Source organism: Arachis stenosperma, chromosome 4 (assembly GCF_014773155.1).
Source record: "Arachis stenosperma cultivar V10309 chromosome 4, arast.V10309.gnm1.PFL2, whole genome shotgun sequence".
In the NCBI taxonomy this organism is placed as follows: domain Eukaryota; kingdom Viridiplantae; phylum Streptophyta; class Magnoliopsida; order Fabales; family Fabaceae; genus Arachis; species Arachis stenosperma.
The window spans coordinates 146,420,775-146,438,474 of NC_080380.1; the positions used below are offsets into that span (position 1 = coordinate 146,420,775).

The 17,700-nt window shown below is 31.8% G+C and overlaps 3 protein-coding genes and 1 pseudogene across 3 annotated transcripts; 2 read left to right on the forward strand and 2 right to left on the reverse strand.

Annotated features, from left to right (window-relative positions):
- Positions 1–8,315: 8,315 nt before the first annotated feature.
- LOC130975856 (F-box protein CPR1-like) lies at positions 8,316–10,677 on the reverse strand. Its single transcript, XM_057900581.1, has 4 exons — positions 10,654–10,677; positions 9,589–9,777; positions 8,939–9,529; positions 8,316–8,438 (listed from the first exon to the last, which is right to left on the reverse strand). Exons 1-4 carry the CDS (start codon positions 10,675–10,677, stop codon positions 8,316–8,318), a joined length of 927 nt encoding a protein of 308 aa, XP_057756564.1.
- A 130-nt stretch (positions 10,678–10,807) lies between these two features.
- Positions 10,808–12,028, forward strand: LOC130976997 (receptor-like protein kinase ANXUR2; annotated as a pseudogene).
- Positions 12,029–12,744: 716 nt separating this feature from the next.
- LOC130973001 (F-box/kelch-repeat protein At3g23880-like) lies at positions 12,745–14,358 on the reverse strand. The gene is made up of 2 exons (XM_057897364.1): positions 13,130–14,358; positions 12,745–12,875 (listed from the first exon to the last, which is right to left on the reverse strand). The coding sequence occupies exons 1-2, from the start codon at positions 14,349–14,351 to the stop codon at positions 12,799–12,801; spliced, it is 1,299 nt and encodes a 432-aa protein (XP_057753347.1). The 5' UTR covers positions 14,352–14,358; the 3' UTR covers positions 12,745–12,798.
- Positions 14,359–16,495: 2,137 nt separating this feature from the next.
- LOC130975857 (putative receptor-like protein kinase At5g39000) lies at positions 16,496–17,578 on the forward strand. Its single transcript, XM_057900582.1, has one exon. The coding sequence runs from the start codon at positions 16,496–16,498 to the stop codon at positions 17,576–17,578; it is 1,083 nt and encodes a 360-aa protein (XP_057756565.1).
- The last annotated feature ends 122 nt before the right edge of the window (positions 17,579–17,700 follow it).

Consider the following 17,700-nt stretch of genomic DNA (forward strand, 5'->3'; position numbering starts at 1 on the left):
AGTTAAAAGATCTCATACCGTATTCATATACCATAATTAAGATCATTATTAATAAATAATTTATTTTTTTATTTTTAATTATTAATAATACAATTATAAAAATATAAATGATAAATAACACGAATTATGTATTTATATTATTTTAAGCATAAACTGTGATAACTTAAGGAATTTTATGATCATATAGTTTTTTTTGTGACTATTATGATCACATAATTTATTCATAAACCGTGATAACATAGCACGGTTTCCACCCACTTTTTTCGTGCATAATCCGTGGTTAAATACTGTAGTTTATACTCATTGTTTTTCAGTCATAAACTATACCTACTTCCCACGGTGGTTATTTACCACAGTTTATATAATGATAAATTAGGACACGCAAGTAAAAAAATTGCAATTGTTGTATTTGAGTAAACAATTCTCTCAATTATTTTATTTAAGTAAAATGCCTTATTTATAAATATATAAATAATTTTTAATTATTTAAAATGTTTTTATATATCTCATTGACCATCTAAATGAGATAAATATATATGATGTAAATTAATAAATATATTATAAATTATTTATTTTGATAATTAAAATAATTAAATTATTTATTTAAAAAAAACCTGAAAATGTGCTATTAGTAAAATTGAGCCTTGAAAAACGTTTTTTTGTGTGACCAGCCTTGAAAAGCGTTTAGTCTAACTTATAATGATGCTAAGAGTAAAAAATTTTGACGGAATATATAAATATGAATTTGGATTTCTTTTGTTAAGGGAAAAAATTAGTAAAATAATAAAATATTAAATTTATCTTTTGTTAAGAATAATTAAATATTTATTTTTTTATTTTGTCAATTAAAAAAGCTCATAATTAACTACAAAATAAAAAAATAAAGCTCTAAATTTAAATATATATGACAAGAGACAACAATATACTTGGAAGATGCATAATTGCATACTAGTGAAATTTAGTATTGGAAAGTATTTTTAATCTAAATGAAGTAAATGTGAAGAAAAATTAAAATTTAATGAGATCTAAACGAATTATCCACTCACATTTGTTAATTTTTAATTTATAAATGCAATTATACAGTGACTTGCATTAAAAATTTAAAAGTATTGCACTATTAAATAACCAATTTCGTTAGGGAATCAACAAGGGGTATAATCAATAACAACCCAACAAACATATTTAAATTATATTCTATATTAATTAATTATCATTAATTATTTAAATTTTATTTTTTAAAAAATATAAAATTAATGATTATTAATGATTTCTTTTTACCCTAATTCATTTTTTACTATTTACTAGTGTTAAATTCATATGATGCACGGATTTACATTTTAATTTGACATTGTAAATTGAAAATAATATTTTATAATCATAAATATTTCAAGTTTAGTATAACATTATCACCGTTATTATATAATAAACGTATTAAATATATTGTTTCATATTTATTCAAAGTAAAATACAAATAGAACCGTTTGAAGTCTATAATATTCTTGAACCATAAAGAGAGAGGCCTGAAAAAATAAGAACATATATAACTGTAATAGTAGTATGTCAATTTTATAGTAAACTTTTATATCAAAAGGCTAATAAAAATTTATCGACAACCTATTATTTTATTAACCTCATTAGAAAAGCAATTAGTATATGATGTGCTCCGTGTTACACACTTCATTTCAAGTATGAAAGTAGAGTTATTGATAAATTAGATATATCTACTGTAAATATTTGTGCAAAAATATAAATCTTAACATGTTATTAAAATGAAAATACTATTTTTTTTATCTAAATATTATTAAAAACTTCTTTGAACATGATATTTGTTGTTAATGACTTTGGATTACCGTCTTCGTCCAGAATTAGAACCTTGAGGCCACTATGACTCTTAACTCTTGACAAAGCAACGAAAAGTTGTCCATGGGTGAACGCTAATTTTAGCAAGTAAAGCCCTACATGTGATAATGATTGACATTGACTCGTATTGATGGTCATTTCAAAGCACGCTGTTAATGAAGATTGTCTCCATTAGAACTTAAATGGCAATCCTGAATTCGAAGAGATCAAGTTCATTTTTGAAAAGTACATTTTGTCGTTAATATTTCTACCGGTTACTACCGTCGCTCTAATTACGTTGTTGCTAATTTCGTTACCTATTAACCTTGTCCCGTTGCATAAACCTGAAGTATGGTCTATGCTTTACAGTGACTCATGGCTTCAAAGTCAACTTGTGGTTGGGTAGTCCCCATAATTTCTGAAAATCAGACCAGATTGATCGGTTGAACCGGTTCAACTAGAAACCGGCAATGAAAACATTCTGGTCCGCTGCCAATAACCGCCGATCAAAAAACTGTTTGGAAACTGCTAGTTGGACCGGATTGGTAACCGGTTGGTTCTATAAAAACAACGCCGTTTTGTGTTAAAACAAAAACAAAACCCAAATGTCCAAGCCTCTGAAGCCATTCGGCCATTCCATTCGTGAACCCCCTCTTCCCCAATCATTTGTGAAACCCCCCCCTCTTTGGAGCAAAACCCTAGCCGCTTCTTCCTCAGGTTCCTTGCCGCAGCCGCCCCAGGTTCTCCTTTCTCGTCACCTCCGCTTCTTCCTCTTCCCCAGCTCCGGAACTCAGGTAACTCAGCCCGTCGTTTACTAGCTTCTCTCTTCGTGGCTTGGAGGTTGGAGCAACTCGCCATTTGCTGTCGTCTCACCTGTTGCCGTTGTCTCATCTCTCGTTGGTTGCCGTCCGTGTCTCCGCCGAAGATGGGTGGTCGTGCTTTGCTTCTTCCTTTTAATTTTGCTCTGGTTACTGAATGCTTGGTTCTTCTTCTTCCTTTTAATTTCTGAAATTTTTGCTCAAATATTGTTGCTAATGTTCTTCTTCTGCCTTGTTAATGCTCTGTTTAATGCTCTGTTTAATTTATTGTTATTTTGAACTTTTGAATTTCTGCCTTGCTAATGCTCTGTTTAATTTCTGAAATTTCATTCAGTGTTTAATATTTAATTTAGTGTCATCACTGTCTTGCTGAATGGTGTTGCTGTTCGATAATATACTGGTATTGCTGTTTTAGTGTTTTATAATGTACTGTTGTTTTCAGTGTTTTGTAATTGCTGAATGGTGATTATTGAGTTTAGATATGGTGTTGCTGATGATTAATTTAGTGTCACCTTTTAAATGTTTGTTCTTTGTTGCTAAATGCTGCTACTGTTTAGATATGGTTTAGTGCCTATTGATAACTTATACTGTGATGTTTGTGCTAAGGTTTTATGTTGCTGCATACTTGTTTTTTTCACAGCTTCATGTTTTAGGAATGGTTTTTATTGGCCTCATTTTTTAAGTGTTTGTTTTATTTATAATAATTTGTTTCTATTTCATGGTATGAATCTAAATTAATTTTTCACTTAGGTAGTTGTTATGTTTATCATCTAAATTCAATGAATTTGTTGATTTATATTTCATTTATGTTTATCAGCAAGCTTCCAATTTGTTTCTGTAGTACCTTCCTCTACTTTTTAATTGTTGTACAAATGAATGTGTGATATATGTTGATTGTTTATTCTTTTTTACCTCTTGTTGACTATGGTAGAGTTGCTTGTTTATTTATAGGATCTGGAGCATTTTCCAATTGAGATGAATTGGTTATGCATAGCTTCACTAAAGAATTTAGAGCATTTTCCAATTGAGATTAATTGGTTATGTATAACTTATTCATTTTCTCAATAACGTTCACATACTAAATCATGTTACTGTTTTAACCTAGTTGATGTGTCATATAAGCCGAGTTTATCAGCTATTGTTATTTTAATTGCTATCCACCTGTGTATGAGAATGCTTGTGGGATTTTAGTCTTCTTGTCTTGTATATGAATCTTGAAATCCTGAAATGCTGATAAATTTGAAATTCTTGTTGTAGTATTTTAAATTTGTAAGATATTTTAAGATTTATATTATTCTATAATTATATTTTAAAATGTTTATTTATAATTTATTTATTATTTTATTCTAAAACGGTTTTTTCAGTTGAACCACGGTTGGATCAGTTGAACTAGTAAATCAGTGACTAGAACGGTTTGATGACTGGTCTGGTTCTCAAAACCTTAGTAGTCCCGAACATTTGATGTCATTTAGGAACTCTGGTGTGAACCACTCTTGTTTTACATCTTCATTCTTTTCAGCTTGACATGTGTCAGAACTTAGATACTCCTTTTCCATCCCTGGGAAGATTGTCAAGATGAAATCGTTTACCTTTTTAACACTTTCAAGTGTGGGTGCAAAAATTATCCTATTCTAAAAATACCTGTAATCTAACATGTTTTGCAACAAATTTAAATATGCAAAATCTACCAAATGAGAGAGAGGGTTATCAGTAGTTACAATCAGATCATTTGGAACTTCAACTTCTGATTCATCATCAACAGCAGAACCAATATTTTTATTTTCAACATCATGTATCCAATTAGCAAATATCTTTATTTCACCATCATATTGATATGAAGAAGCCATTAGAAGCCTCATATTCATATGAAGCTTCAAAACCTTACAGAATGACTATATATGGGATGAGTTAATAGCTGATAATAATATATCGTGTCTACTCCCTTTTAGAATCATTGGAACTATTTGTCTGAAATCACCTATTAGAACCACAATCTTACCACTAAATAGTTGATGTATCTTATGTTGATTGGTAACTGACATAAGATCCGCGAGTGTCTGATCAAGTGCTTTGAAGCACATTTTATTAAGCATTGCTGCTTCATCCCAAATTATTAAGGTACTTTGGATTAACAGCTCAGTCTTCAAACTGTCATGCTTGATGTTGCAAGTAGATTCACCAGTAATTGTAATGAATATTGAAAACCTAGAATGAGCCATTCTGCCACCAGGTAGGAGTAAAGATGCAATTCCACTGTATGCAACGTTTAAAATAATCTTTCCTTTAGACCGAATAACAGAAGATAGTCTATTTCAAATAAATGTCTTACCACACCCACCATACCCATAAACGAAGTAAAAACTACCAGAGTCTGTAATAACAACATTGAGTATCTCATTGAATACTAATATTTGTTTATGAGTCATCTTTTATTTCGTTATAAGTTTGTATGAGTCAACTCATTTGTGTCATATGCTAACTTCTCCTCTATTAGTTTATTCTGAAAAAGGCGAACATCAAACAACTCAGGATATAGCATTGATTGATACTCTTTTAAAGATTTCGTATTGTTGTTGAATATCTTCTCAATCTCAATAAGGCAAAAAAAAATTTAATTCGTTATCAATCATGTTTAATCCTAGCAAAAGCACGTGATGGTTTTATGAAATATTTAATAAGTAATTCCAAAATAAAAACCATTAATATTATTAATAAAAATAAAAGTAATAAGATAATACAATCTTGATATAAAAAAAGATAGTGAAATATTTTAGTTTTTCAATATTTTTCTCCTCTCATATAGTATTCCATCAGCTATTAATGTCCAAGTTGCATACTAAATACGATTTGATTTGCTAATATACTATTAGATATCAGTAGCATCACAAACAATTTTTCAATTGATGACCAGATGCAAATTCAGCTACTTCATTAATAGCTGCAATGAATTTTCTATCTTCACACAATAGTCTCATGGAATAGCAAACATCTTCGAAGTTAGAATATGTAATCTCATTAACTGTCCTAATAGCCTTATATGTTGTGCAAAATTTCTGAATAGCTAACAAAATTCTCATATAGTAGATATCACATATACCCGGTGGAACATAGTTTAACCTCCCAATAGAATGCTTTTTTGCGTGGATGACATTCCCTTGCTTTTCTATCATAAACAAACTAATTTAGAAACTCAGTATACGTCAAAGTTTGACATGCTTCAAATTATTTATTGACCTCTATCTATACTAAGAACATCGTACATTTTCCCTTCTCTTCTTCTACGATTTTCTCAAGATTGTCATCATCTTTAAAGATGATCTCCAAGCAAATGAAAGGTTAATCTCATCACTGAATGCCACTTCTGATAAATATCATAAGCCAAAATTCTCTACACAGTCTCACATGCAAAATAGATACCTACAATCATAAAATTGTTTGATTTCATCAATAACCTGAGCATCCTCTCCAATGAAAGCTTTCTTTAAAACTCCAATTGCTATCCTGTCTGGACCTCTATTCCGTACTTGAATAAATATTTGATAGCATTTGACAGTACTCTACTTTAACATGCGCTTGGATATGCATTGTATGGAACATTTCTATTATCCATATGGACTCTCTTTTTCTCGATAATTACTCCTGTGTCTCGTCTTCTATATGATGGGTATCCACTATTATCAATAAGTTGAGGTATCTCCTTCCACCCTTGAATTTTTAGACTTCGAAGATAGTCGTTTGATTGGTGTAATAGCATTTTTCAACACCTCAGATTCACCATTGTCCGTAATTTTATTGGAGAATTCAAGTAATAAATTTTGTAGAAAATAATATGTTAAATTAAAGACATCCTTTTCACATTTTATTTTAATTCAATAATATTTTTTGAATAACTACCTTTGCACCTTCTATTCCCTCTCCTTCAATAACTGAGAATGTCTGAGGTTGGAAGCAAACCACCAGTGTAGTCAACATTCTAAAATTATAATTAATTATTAATTATTTTATATAAATTAGATACTATCAATGACCATAGAATCAAAACGTTAATTGATTTTTAATAGAAATTGTATTTGTAACTGCACCCACAATTTGAATAGAGTGAGTCTCTCTGAATTTATTTATGAGGTCTATATCATCAGTCATCTTTCTAACTTTATAAGAAGGTAAAAAATGTGGATTATCAAATATTTGGACTTCAATGATAAAGAAAAAGAGAAAGGTCTTATCAATTAAGTTGAACAAAAGTGTAGGTGTATTCGATAAATTTTCTTTCTATATAAAATAAATATTAAATATACTTTCTTAATTAGCAATTATATAAGATATAAAACAAATATTCGTTTTAAAATAGAAAACTCGTTTAATCTAATCACAAAATAGAATAAATATCAATAATGTAAATTTAATATTGTTAAAAAAATGGTAGTAAACTCACGTCTTCATCAAGCGAAACAATTACAATTGAGTATGACAATGAAAAATTTTTATAACTCATTAGTGTTCATAACCTTATCACTCGTATACGTACACACAAACTATCAATTCTAGGATTGATCTCAACAATTTTGTGAATATGAACCTCCACCAAAAAAAGATAGAAAAATTTTAAAAGGAGTAATTAATTGTACTAAGTAAGGAAGATGTGGTGTTATGCATTTTTAATTCGTATTTTTATAGTTGACTTATAACTAGAATTTTCTGAAGAGTTATGCTACGTGTATACCAAAATTAGCCACCAAAGTCAGTCACCAGTATAAAATACATGGTAGAATACACATATACATTGAAAATAAATTAAACCACACATATATTTATATATAAATATATTGATGACTGATTTTAGTGGTTAATTTTGGTGTACAAATAGCATTTTTGTTTTCTAAAACCTAATTGATTTTTATTTGAATTTAAAATATAAATCTTAACAACTAACTAAAAGACTATATAATACAAACTAAATTATTATTGTTACACAAAAACTAATTGATTAATTATTAATTAATATTATTACTTCAAAATTAATTCGCACTTAGTTATAAATCCTAAGTGATAAAACTAATTCGTTCTTAGTTTTTGGTGACTCTTTTTTCTTTAAATTTAGTTTGTTTAAATAGAATTATTATTTTTATTACGTGAACTTACTCTCTTTTTTTTTATTTAATTTGTTTAAATAGAACTTAATTTTTTAAAAAATCACAATAATTACATGAACTTATTAGTTTAAGAATAAATTTAAATAAAAATAAATTTAGATTAGTTTTTTAAAAAAAATTTAATTTATTAGTTTAGAAATATAAGTTACAATAATGAATAAATACGTGAACTTATTTAGAACAACACAAGCAGGTAACTTAAAATTTAAAAAATAAAAATCTAAGCAAAACAACCTACTGAAGCAAATTAAAGACCAAACTGACTTGACAAATTAACAATTAGTTTATATGTTAAATCTCTCATATTGATATGTGATATTTCGTGTAGACATGATAACTCAACCAAGACAATATTGAATAAAGATAAAGCAGATAATATAAGAGATTGAATGTAACTAGAGGAAACTCTATCTGCACTTTCAAATGTTCCAGTATCACACATTCATAGTTGAAACTTGGAAGGGAAATCATACTTTGATGCAAAAGCAAAATAAAACAAAATTCTCTAGAAGCTGCTTCTAGCTGAACTTGCCAACACTTTATTTACAACATAACTAAGTGTCTCTGTTGAGTCATTCGCTCCTAGTTCTCTTTCCTTGTTTGACATCGTTCTTCTGATCCTGATGGCCTATAGAAAAGATAAGCACCGCGTTAGACTTGAAAAAAGAAATAATTTAAAACCCCCTCACCACAAGAATAGGCTTCAGGAAGCAAGACAGTGATCAATTATTCCATAAGCATTGATAAATTCAAACAGCCAAACCCCGCATCTGATTGCAACTTGATGCATAATGCATCTTGCTAGGTAATTTTAATTAATCACAAAGCAATGAAAACTATGAGGAATAACATAGTGCAATCCTTAGGAGAATAGTTACATACAATTTTTCTTCTTATTCTTATCCTTATCCTTAATCTCACTAGGGACTGGCACGAGACTCTATGTGTATACAATGTAGCTTGTGCCGTGCTTAGACCACCAACGAGAACAACGAGCTCTAAAATGTCCCAGAAGACGATAATCAAAACATTTGAGTTGGACGAACTCTCCTCCGACATTAGTTTTGGCAAACCTTACGTAACTATCTATAAATATCAGACTAGAATCTAGTGCAACAATGTCACTACCATTGGATAAGCATAGAGGCGCAGACTGTTCACGACCACCAGAATCGGATAGAAAGTCCAAGATGAATGCACTTTGTATTCTTTCATCACCCATATGTTAGTTTTATCGCATCCATAAGAATACAAGGCCAGGCACCCTCCTAGTAGGCCGAGATGAGTGGGATTGAGATAACCCATCACTTGTTCAGGCATAGATATAGTTGAGAAACATCTTTCCTTCAAATCAAATATAAGAATACTATAATCTCTAACTCTAAGAGTGCAGGACGACCAATGAATAGCGCCATTCAAGAAGAACCCACGAGATTCCCAGCTGCTCCTACCCAAGGGTTTGGAGAGTGCAAAATCAAGATTAGTCGATGAATTGGTTCTCAAAGACAAGCAATCAAAGTGGTCTTGGCCATTCTTATCCTGAGAAGCTACAACAACTAAGTAGTCATCCTGTGAAGCATCGTAACCAAATCCATACAAAGAAGGAGTAACGGGATTACTACGAGAAGCAATGTGAGAGTAGGATACTCTTTTGCTGGATCCAGTCACTGGATTCCATGCGACAAAAAATGCGGTGCTTGGTGTAAGAGAACAAGCCCTCTGCAGGAGCACATAACTTCAAAATCATAATGTGTTTTCATCTTGAAAGGGAGAGATACCTCTTTTGCTGCAGTAGCACAATTGTAGTCGTGAAATGCTGCATCAATGTCAACGGAGCAAGCCTTAGAGTTGCCACTTATGAAGAGGCATACATGGGTGGGTGCCGCAGAGAGGTGAAGATGCGATTCCGCAAAGTGTGGATCGGAGATGAGAGTGTTCCAAAGCTTCGAAACGCACTTCAGGCGACCCTAAGTAAGATTCTGTGAATCAGCTCAAGAGGGAGAGTGTCGTGAATGCTCTTGCTCTTGTGATTCTCATTCTGCTGTTGCTTCTTCTTCTTCTCCATGGTCGATTGCTGTTTTGGTTTGTTCCCTGTTGTGTGCTTCCGCTGTTTCTTATCCATGCTTGGAAATTGAAACGAAATGCGGAGCTTTTCGCAATTCATATACCAATTCACTCGGCCCCTAGATTTGAAATTGGGTTAAAAACAGAGGACCAAGGAAAGGGAAGAGTCAGTTCTGAATTGGATATTGGAAAAAAAATTATTTTTTATTTTTTAAAAAATATTTAAAAAGTTATTTAACATTTAGATCATATTTATTCTTTTTAAAATATTAAAAATATTTTTAATTTATTTGGATAAAAAAATATTTTTTTTTAATTCAGTAACATAAAATACATATTAAAAAATAAAAATATTTTACAAAATAATTAAAAAAAATGGAGAGAATAGGAATGAATCCATTCCCTTCTCAAATACATACAACACAATTATCAATTTATCATTACAAGAATGGTGGGCTCATTGTTATCTGGTTATCCCGGCTGCAGAACCAATGCTAATTTCATTGCAATCTAATCAAGTAAAATTTGACATGAATATAGTCTTTCAACTCCTACATAACCTTCAGATTGCAAGCATCTAATTTTGTTTCCAATAGCAACCGCTACTCCAAAAATACCATTTTGTCCCACTAATTTTCTCTTAACTTGTGCATTGACAGCCTGTTAGGTTAAGCTGTTTATGTTACCATATGGTATGGTCATTTTGACTTTAATTCTTTAACCATGAGGATTTGATAGCATCAGAAAAGACCTTAAAATGTAAATATAAGAAAGCATACGTTCCAGCCAAATTCCATTTCCATTTCCACTTGTTGACTTCGTGGAACGCGTTAAGCGACGAAAAAGAGATGCAATTATAATCAAAACATAAGAAGCGAAGCAGCAGAGTAGGTGGGATTGCTCAAGATATATTACATCTGTGACAGTGTGAGAATCATAATAGATCAGAATAGAAATAATCATTCATCTCATCTATCTGTCTACTGTCTCAGATTGGAATAATGGTCCTCAAATGTTTACGCTTTGGTGATTCAAAGAAGGAGAAAAATTATCCGGCAGTAATAGAAGAGCTATGCGGCTATGCCCTCAATTTTCCTTTGAAGATCTTAGAAAATCAACCAACAACTTTGACGATAAACTAGTAATTGGAGGTCATCCTTTGGTAATAAGGTATACAAAGGTTGTCTCAAACATAATGATGCTGCAACTGATCATACCATTACATTGAAGGTGATGGTGCCTCATTACTCCATCCAAGTTTCACTTGAATTCAAGAAAGAAATTGAGGTGCTATGTCAGCTTCGTCACCCTAATATAATCTCTCTAACAGGCTTCTGCGACCAAGAAAAGGAAAAGATAGTTGTGTATGAGTACATGGCCAATGGATCACTTGGTGATTACTTGAGAGATAGGAATAGGAATAACCAACCACTGTCATGGAAGAAAAGACTAGACATCTGCATTGGAGTAGCACGTGCTCTACACTACCTTCACTCAGGAGCCAAGCGTGCTATCATTCATCGTGATATAAATCCAAGTAATATTCTTTTGGATATGAATATGATGCCCAAACTTACAAATTTTGGGATATCATTGCAGGGAGGGCTCTCTACATTGAAGCCAAAGCAAATCAAAGTAGATATGATTGTAGGTACATCTGCATTGATGGCTCCGGAGTATGCTATACACGGTATTGTTACTGATAAATGTGATGTTTACTCCTTTGGTTTGGTTCTACTACACATGGTAGGCCATAATGTGTTAAACTACTTAATTCAATATGAAGAGCACACTCTTGAGGAGACAATGGATCCAATTCTGAAAGGAAAGATTGCGCCAGAATGTTGGCAAGTATTCACTAGTGTCATACAAAGTTGTTTGGAGTACGAAGCAGATAAGCGACCAACAATGGGGGAAGTAGAGGTATTGCTTGAGCATGCTCTCTCATTGCAGCAACAAGCTGATATTATAAGGAATGCTGCTCGCTATACCTTATCATCCACTACCCCTTGTTATTGTCGACAGCGATATAATGATCATGAATCACTACCCAGATAGTGCTGGATCTTTTTCTACTCCAATCATTAGTCTTCAACAGATATACTCATCTAATCAATAGGTTTTATGGATGCTGTTTTTTTTTTTTTTCTTTACTCTGGCTCTAAAAACACAATATGTATAGTGGTGATCATGATTAGTGGTCTTCTATCGAGCAATATTAATATATTAAGAAAAGAAAGAATAAGAGGAGCTTATTGCTAGTACAGGTTAACTTTAGCTTTAAAACGTTAACCTGCATTTTGATCCTGCAATCAATGCCCCAGAAATCAAAGCAAATTAAAGTTGTCTTTAGATTAGGTTTAATCAGGTCTTAGTTCAACTAATCCACTTTCACTTGTGAACTTATAATTGCAATTATACAGTGATTTACATTAAAAGTACCTTACTATTAAATAAAACTCGAGAGACTATCGGTTATTAACTAAACTCAGAAGTACCTTAATAAAATAAAGCTGAAAGCCATACATAAAAATATAAAATTTACACCACTATAGTGATTATAGCAACATGTGCCCATGCCAATGAGTTATAACTCAAATAGCATAATCTCTTCATACTAAAATACTTGCTACAAGGACCAATCTGAATTGATAAATTAACAATTAGTTTACATGTTAAATCTTATATTGATGTGTGATATTCTACGTAGGCATTCTAACTTAAACAAGGCAATATTGAATAAAGATAAAGCAGATAATACAAGAGATTCGATTTAACTAGAGGAAACTGTATCTGCACTTTCAAATGTTTCATTCATAGTTGGAAAGAAAATCATACTTTAATGCAAAATCAAAATAAAACAAAATTCTGTAGAAGCTTCTTCCAGCTGAACTTGCTGGTCCTACACTTTATTTACAACATAATTAAGTGTCTCTGTTGTTGAGTCCTTCTCTCCTAGTTCTCTTTCCTTGTATGACATCGTTCTTCTGATTCTGATGTCCTATAGAATAGATAACCACCGCATTAGGCATGAAAAAAGAAATAACTTAAAACTCCTACCCACAAGAATAGGAATCAGGAAGCAAGACGGTGATCAACTATTTCCTAACCATTGTTAAATTCAAACAATAGGCAAATCCCGCATCTGATTGCAACTTCATGCATAATGCATCTTGCTAGGTATTTTTCATTTCATTAATCACAAAGCAATGAAAACTATTAGGAATAACATAGTGCAGGAGAATAGTTACATACCATTTTTCTTCTTCTTATCCCTAGCCTTATCCTTAATCTCACTAGGGACCGGCACGAGACTCTCTGTATATACAGTGTAGCTTGTGCCGTAATTAGACAACCGATGATAACGATCTTTAAAATCTTCGAGATGAGGATAATCAAAACATTCCTGTTGGAGGAGCTCTCCTCTGGCATTATATTTGGTAAAATTTAATTTGAATTTTAAACAAACATCATATAATGCAACAATGTCACTTTCATTGGATGAGCAGAGAGGCACAAACGGTCCACGAGAAATCTGATAGAAAGTCCAAGATGAATGCACTTTGTATTCTTTCATTACCCATATCTTAGTTTTATCACCATTGTTTCCATAAGAATACAAGGCCAGGCAGCCTCCTAGTAGGGCGAGACGAGCGGGACAGAGATAACCCAGTACTTGTTCAGGCATAGATATTGTTGAAAAACTTCTTTCCTTCAAATCCAATACAAGAATACTATAATTTCTAACACAAAGAGTGCGGTACGAGTACGACCAATGAATAGCGCCATTCAAAAAGAACCCACGAGATACCCAGCTGTTCCTACCTAAGGGTTTGGAGAGTGCAAAATCAAGATTAATCCATGAATTGGTTCTCAAAGACAAGCAATCAAAGTGCTCTTGGCCATTCTTATCCTGAGAAACTACAACAACTAAGTAGTCATCCTGTGAAGCATCGTAACCAAATCCATATAAAATCGCACTAAGGGGAAACATAAAGCACTTACGATTACAACGAGAAACAATGTGAGAGTAGGATACTCTTTTGCTGGATCCAGTCAATGGATTCCATACGACAAAAAAATGCGGGGCACGGTGTAAGAGAACAAGCCCTCTGCAGGAGCACATAACTTCAAAATCATAATGTGTGCTCATCTTGAAAGGGAGAGATACCTCTTTTACTGCAGTAGCACGCTTGTTGCGGTGAAATACTGCGTCAATGTCCACGGAGCAAGCCTTGGAGTAGTCATTTATGAAGAGGCATACATGGGTGGGTGCGGCAGAGAGGTGAACATGCGATTTCACAAAGTCGGGATCGGAAATGAGAGTGTTCCAAAGCTTCGAAACGCACTTGAGGCGACCGAGATGTTTGAGCGGAAGTCTCGATAGGATTCTGTGAATCAGCTCAAGTGGGAGAATGTCGTGAATGCTCTTGCTCTCGTGATTCTGATTCTGCTGTTGCTTCTTCTTCTTCTCCATGGTCGATTGCTGTTTTGGTTTGTTCCCCGCGTGCTTCAGCTGCTGCTTCTTCTTATCCATGCTTGATTGCTTGGAATGGAATGGAATGCAATGCTTTGCCATTCATATAGCAATTCACTCAGCACCGGGATTTGAAATTGCGTTGGAAACACAGGACCAAAGGGAAGGGAAGAGTCAGTTTTGAATGCGCTATTGGGAAAAGATACTTATTTGTTTATATTTTAAAAAAGTAATAATTTTTTTTTCCAAATATTAAAAGTATTTTTAATTTTATTTAGATAAAAAAAAATTTGTTAGTTACATAAACTGATAAAAGACATGTCCAAAAATAAAACCCGTATGATTTTTATTCTTAAAAACTTCCAAACTATATTCATAATTTTACAAAAATATTATATTTTTATTTCAATTATACATAACTAAAAGAAATTTTGCCCAATTTAAATAAACAGCTTAATAATTTTTTTTTGAAAAAATAAGTTTAAACAATAAATACTTATATTAAAAGGAGTTTATAAATAAGCTATTTTGTATTTGATTTTTTAGTTAAAAAAATATTTATTTTAAAAAAAATGTGATAAAAAAACTTTTTATTATGAGATAAATCATTTTTTTAACTTCTTTAAAATCACAAATAATTTTTTAAGTCACTAAAAAACTTAAATAATTTTTTAGAAAGTTACAATTTGATTTTAACAATTGCACATTACAACTTTTTATAAGTTAAAAGTTCAAAAAAAATAATTTTTAAAACTTCCCAAACATACCTTTATTACAATTGTGATGAAAATAAGGAAAGAAAAAAAATCTACAATTAAAACAAAACTTATAATTGACCATAAAAAGTTAAAAAAATAATTCTCTAAAACTAATCTAAAAAAAATGTACTTGAAAAATATATTACTAGTAAAATATTAAATAAAACTCGAGAAATCATCGGATATTAAATAAACTCGGAAGTATCTAAATAAAATAAAAGTTGAAAGCCATACATAAAAATGTAAAATTTACACCACTATAGTTGTATGTGAATTTTATTATTTTAATATAAGGATCGTTAAGCATTTAGTTCTTCACTTTCTTCATTAAAAAAGCTCATAATTAACCACAAAAAATTAGAAAATGAAACTCTCAAATTAAATACGATAGGAGAAAAAGTATACTAGAAAGACGTGCAACTAGTAGAATTTAGTCTTAGAAAGTGTTTTTAACCTAAATGCGAGAGAAATTAGAATTAAAAAAAAAAGTATTTTTATAACTATCAAAATTATTTATTTGATTCTTGTTAAGTCATTAAAAAACTTTTAATAATAATAAGTTTTTTAAATAAAAATAATTTTTTTCAATTTTTTAATTATTTTGTTAATATCTTTTTGTCCTACTTAAAAAATATATAATTACTGATTAGAGATCATATTTTATAAAATAATTAAAGAAAAAAAATTGAGAGAATAGGAATGAATCCATTCCCTTCTCAAATACAACACAACACAATTATCAATTTATCATTTTCCTTACAAAAATGGTGGGCTCATTGGTATAGGTCTTGTTATCTGGTTATCTCGGCTGCAGAACCAATGGTAATTTCATTGCAATCTAATCAAGTAAAATTTGACATGAATATAGTGTTTCAGCTCCTACATAACCTTCAGATTACAAGCATCTAATTTTATTTCCAATAGCAACATCTACTCTAAAAATACCATTTTGTCCCACTAATTTTCTCTTATCTTGTGCATTGACAGCCTGTTAGGTTAGTTTATGTTTCCATGTGGTATGGTCATTTTGACTTTAATTCTTTAACCATAAGGATTTGATGGCAACAGAAAAGACCTTAAAATGTAAATATCAAATTCCATTTCCATTTCCATTTGTTGACTTTGTGGAGCGCTTTAAGTGAAGAAAAAGAGATGCAATTATAATGAAAACATAAGAAGCGAAGCAGCAGAGTAGGTGGGTACAGAACCAAACTAGTGATTATTTGATAAGTATCTTTATATTTCCCCCATTATTTCTATCACTGATTTCACAAAGCGGAAATTGCTCAAGATATATTACTTCTGTGACAGTGTGAGAGTCCCAATACATCAGAATAGAAACAATCATTAATCTCATCTATCTGTCTAGTGTCTCATATTGGAATAATGGTCCTCAAATGTTTATGCTTTGGTGATTCAAAGAAGGAGAAAAATTATCCGACAGTAATAGAAGAGCTATGCCATCGATTTTCCTTTGAAGATCTTAGAAAATCAACCAACAACTTTGACGATAAACTAGTAATTGGATGGTCATCCTTTGGTAATAAGGTATACAAAGGTTGTCTCAAACATAATGATGCTGCAACTGATCATACCATTACATTGAAGGTGATGGTGCCTCATTACTCCATCCAAGGTTCACTTCAATTCAAGAAGGAAATTGAACTGCTATGTCAGCTTCGTCACCCTAATATAATCTCTCTAACAAGCTTCTGCGACCAAGAAAAGGAAAAGATTGTTGTGTATGAGTACATGGCCAATGAATCACTTGGTGATTACTTGAGAAATAGGAATAGGAATAACCAACCACTGTCATGGAAGAAAAGACTAGACATCTGCATTGGAGTAGCACATGCTCTACACTATCTTCACTCAGGAGCCAAGCGTGCTATCATTCATCGTGATATAAATCCAAGTAATATTCTTTTGGATAAGAATATGATGCCCAAACTTACAAATTTTGGGATATCATTGCAGGGAGGGTTCTCTACATTGAAGCCAAAGAAAATCAAAGTAGATAAGATTGTAGGTACATCTGCATTGATGGCTCCGGAGTATGCTATACACGGTATTGTTACTGATAAATTTGATGTTTTCTCCTTTGGCATGGTTCTACTAGACGTGGTAGGCCATAAATATAATGAAAGGCAAACTCTTGAGGAGACAATGGATCCAATTCTGAAAGGAAAGATTGCACCAGAATGTTGGCAGGTATTCACTAGTGTCATACAGAGATGCTTGCAGCACGAAGCAGATGAGCGACCTACAATGGGCGAAGTTGAGATATTGCTTGAGAATGCGCTCTCATTGCAGGAACAAGCTGATATTACAAACACCAATGCTGCTCACTATACTCTATTATCCACTACTTCTTTGTCCGATATATTTTCACGTTGTATAAGTAATGATCATCTGACCTTTGATGCTTCAATGGAGGAAGGCTTTTTCTCGGAAGAAAGTAGTGACTAAGAACAAGTTTCAGCTGAATTTCATGTCCTTTTACTAATCCTGTTTCTGTTTCCTTCTTTGCTGCCTGTTAAATGTCAAATATGTATACAAATATTATTATTGTTGTTTTTGTTTTTGTTCAT

Coding starts and splice junctions, on each gene's coding strand:
- LOC130975856 (XM_057900581.1), bottom strand. CDS start 10,677: ATGGAAATGGAATTTGGCTGGAAC. Junction 9,530..9,588: donor GTGCTACTGCAGCAAAAGAG/GTATCTCTCCCT, acceptor GTGCTCCTGCAG/AGGGCTTGTTCTCTTACACC. Junction 8,439..8,938: donor GCCTCTATGCTTATCCAATG/GTAGTGACATTG, acceptor TCTTTTCTATAG/GCCATCAGGATCAGAAGAAC.
- LOC130973001 (XM_057897364.1), bottom strand. CDS start 14,351: ATGGAGAAGAAGAAGAAGCAACAGCAGAATCAGAATCACGAGAGCAAG. Junction 12,876..13,129: donor GGATAAGAAGAAGAAAAATG/GTATGTAACTAT, acceptor TCTATTCTATAG/GACATCAGAATCAGAAGAAC.
- LOC130975857 (XM_057900582.1), top strand. CDS start 16,496: ATGGTCCTCAAATGTTTATGCTTTGGTGATTCAAAGAAGGAGAAAAAT.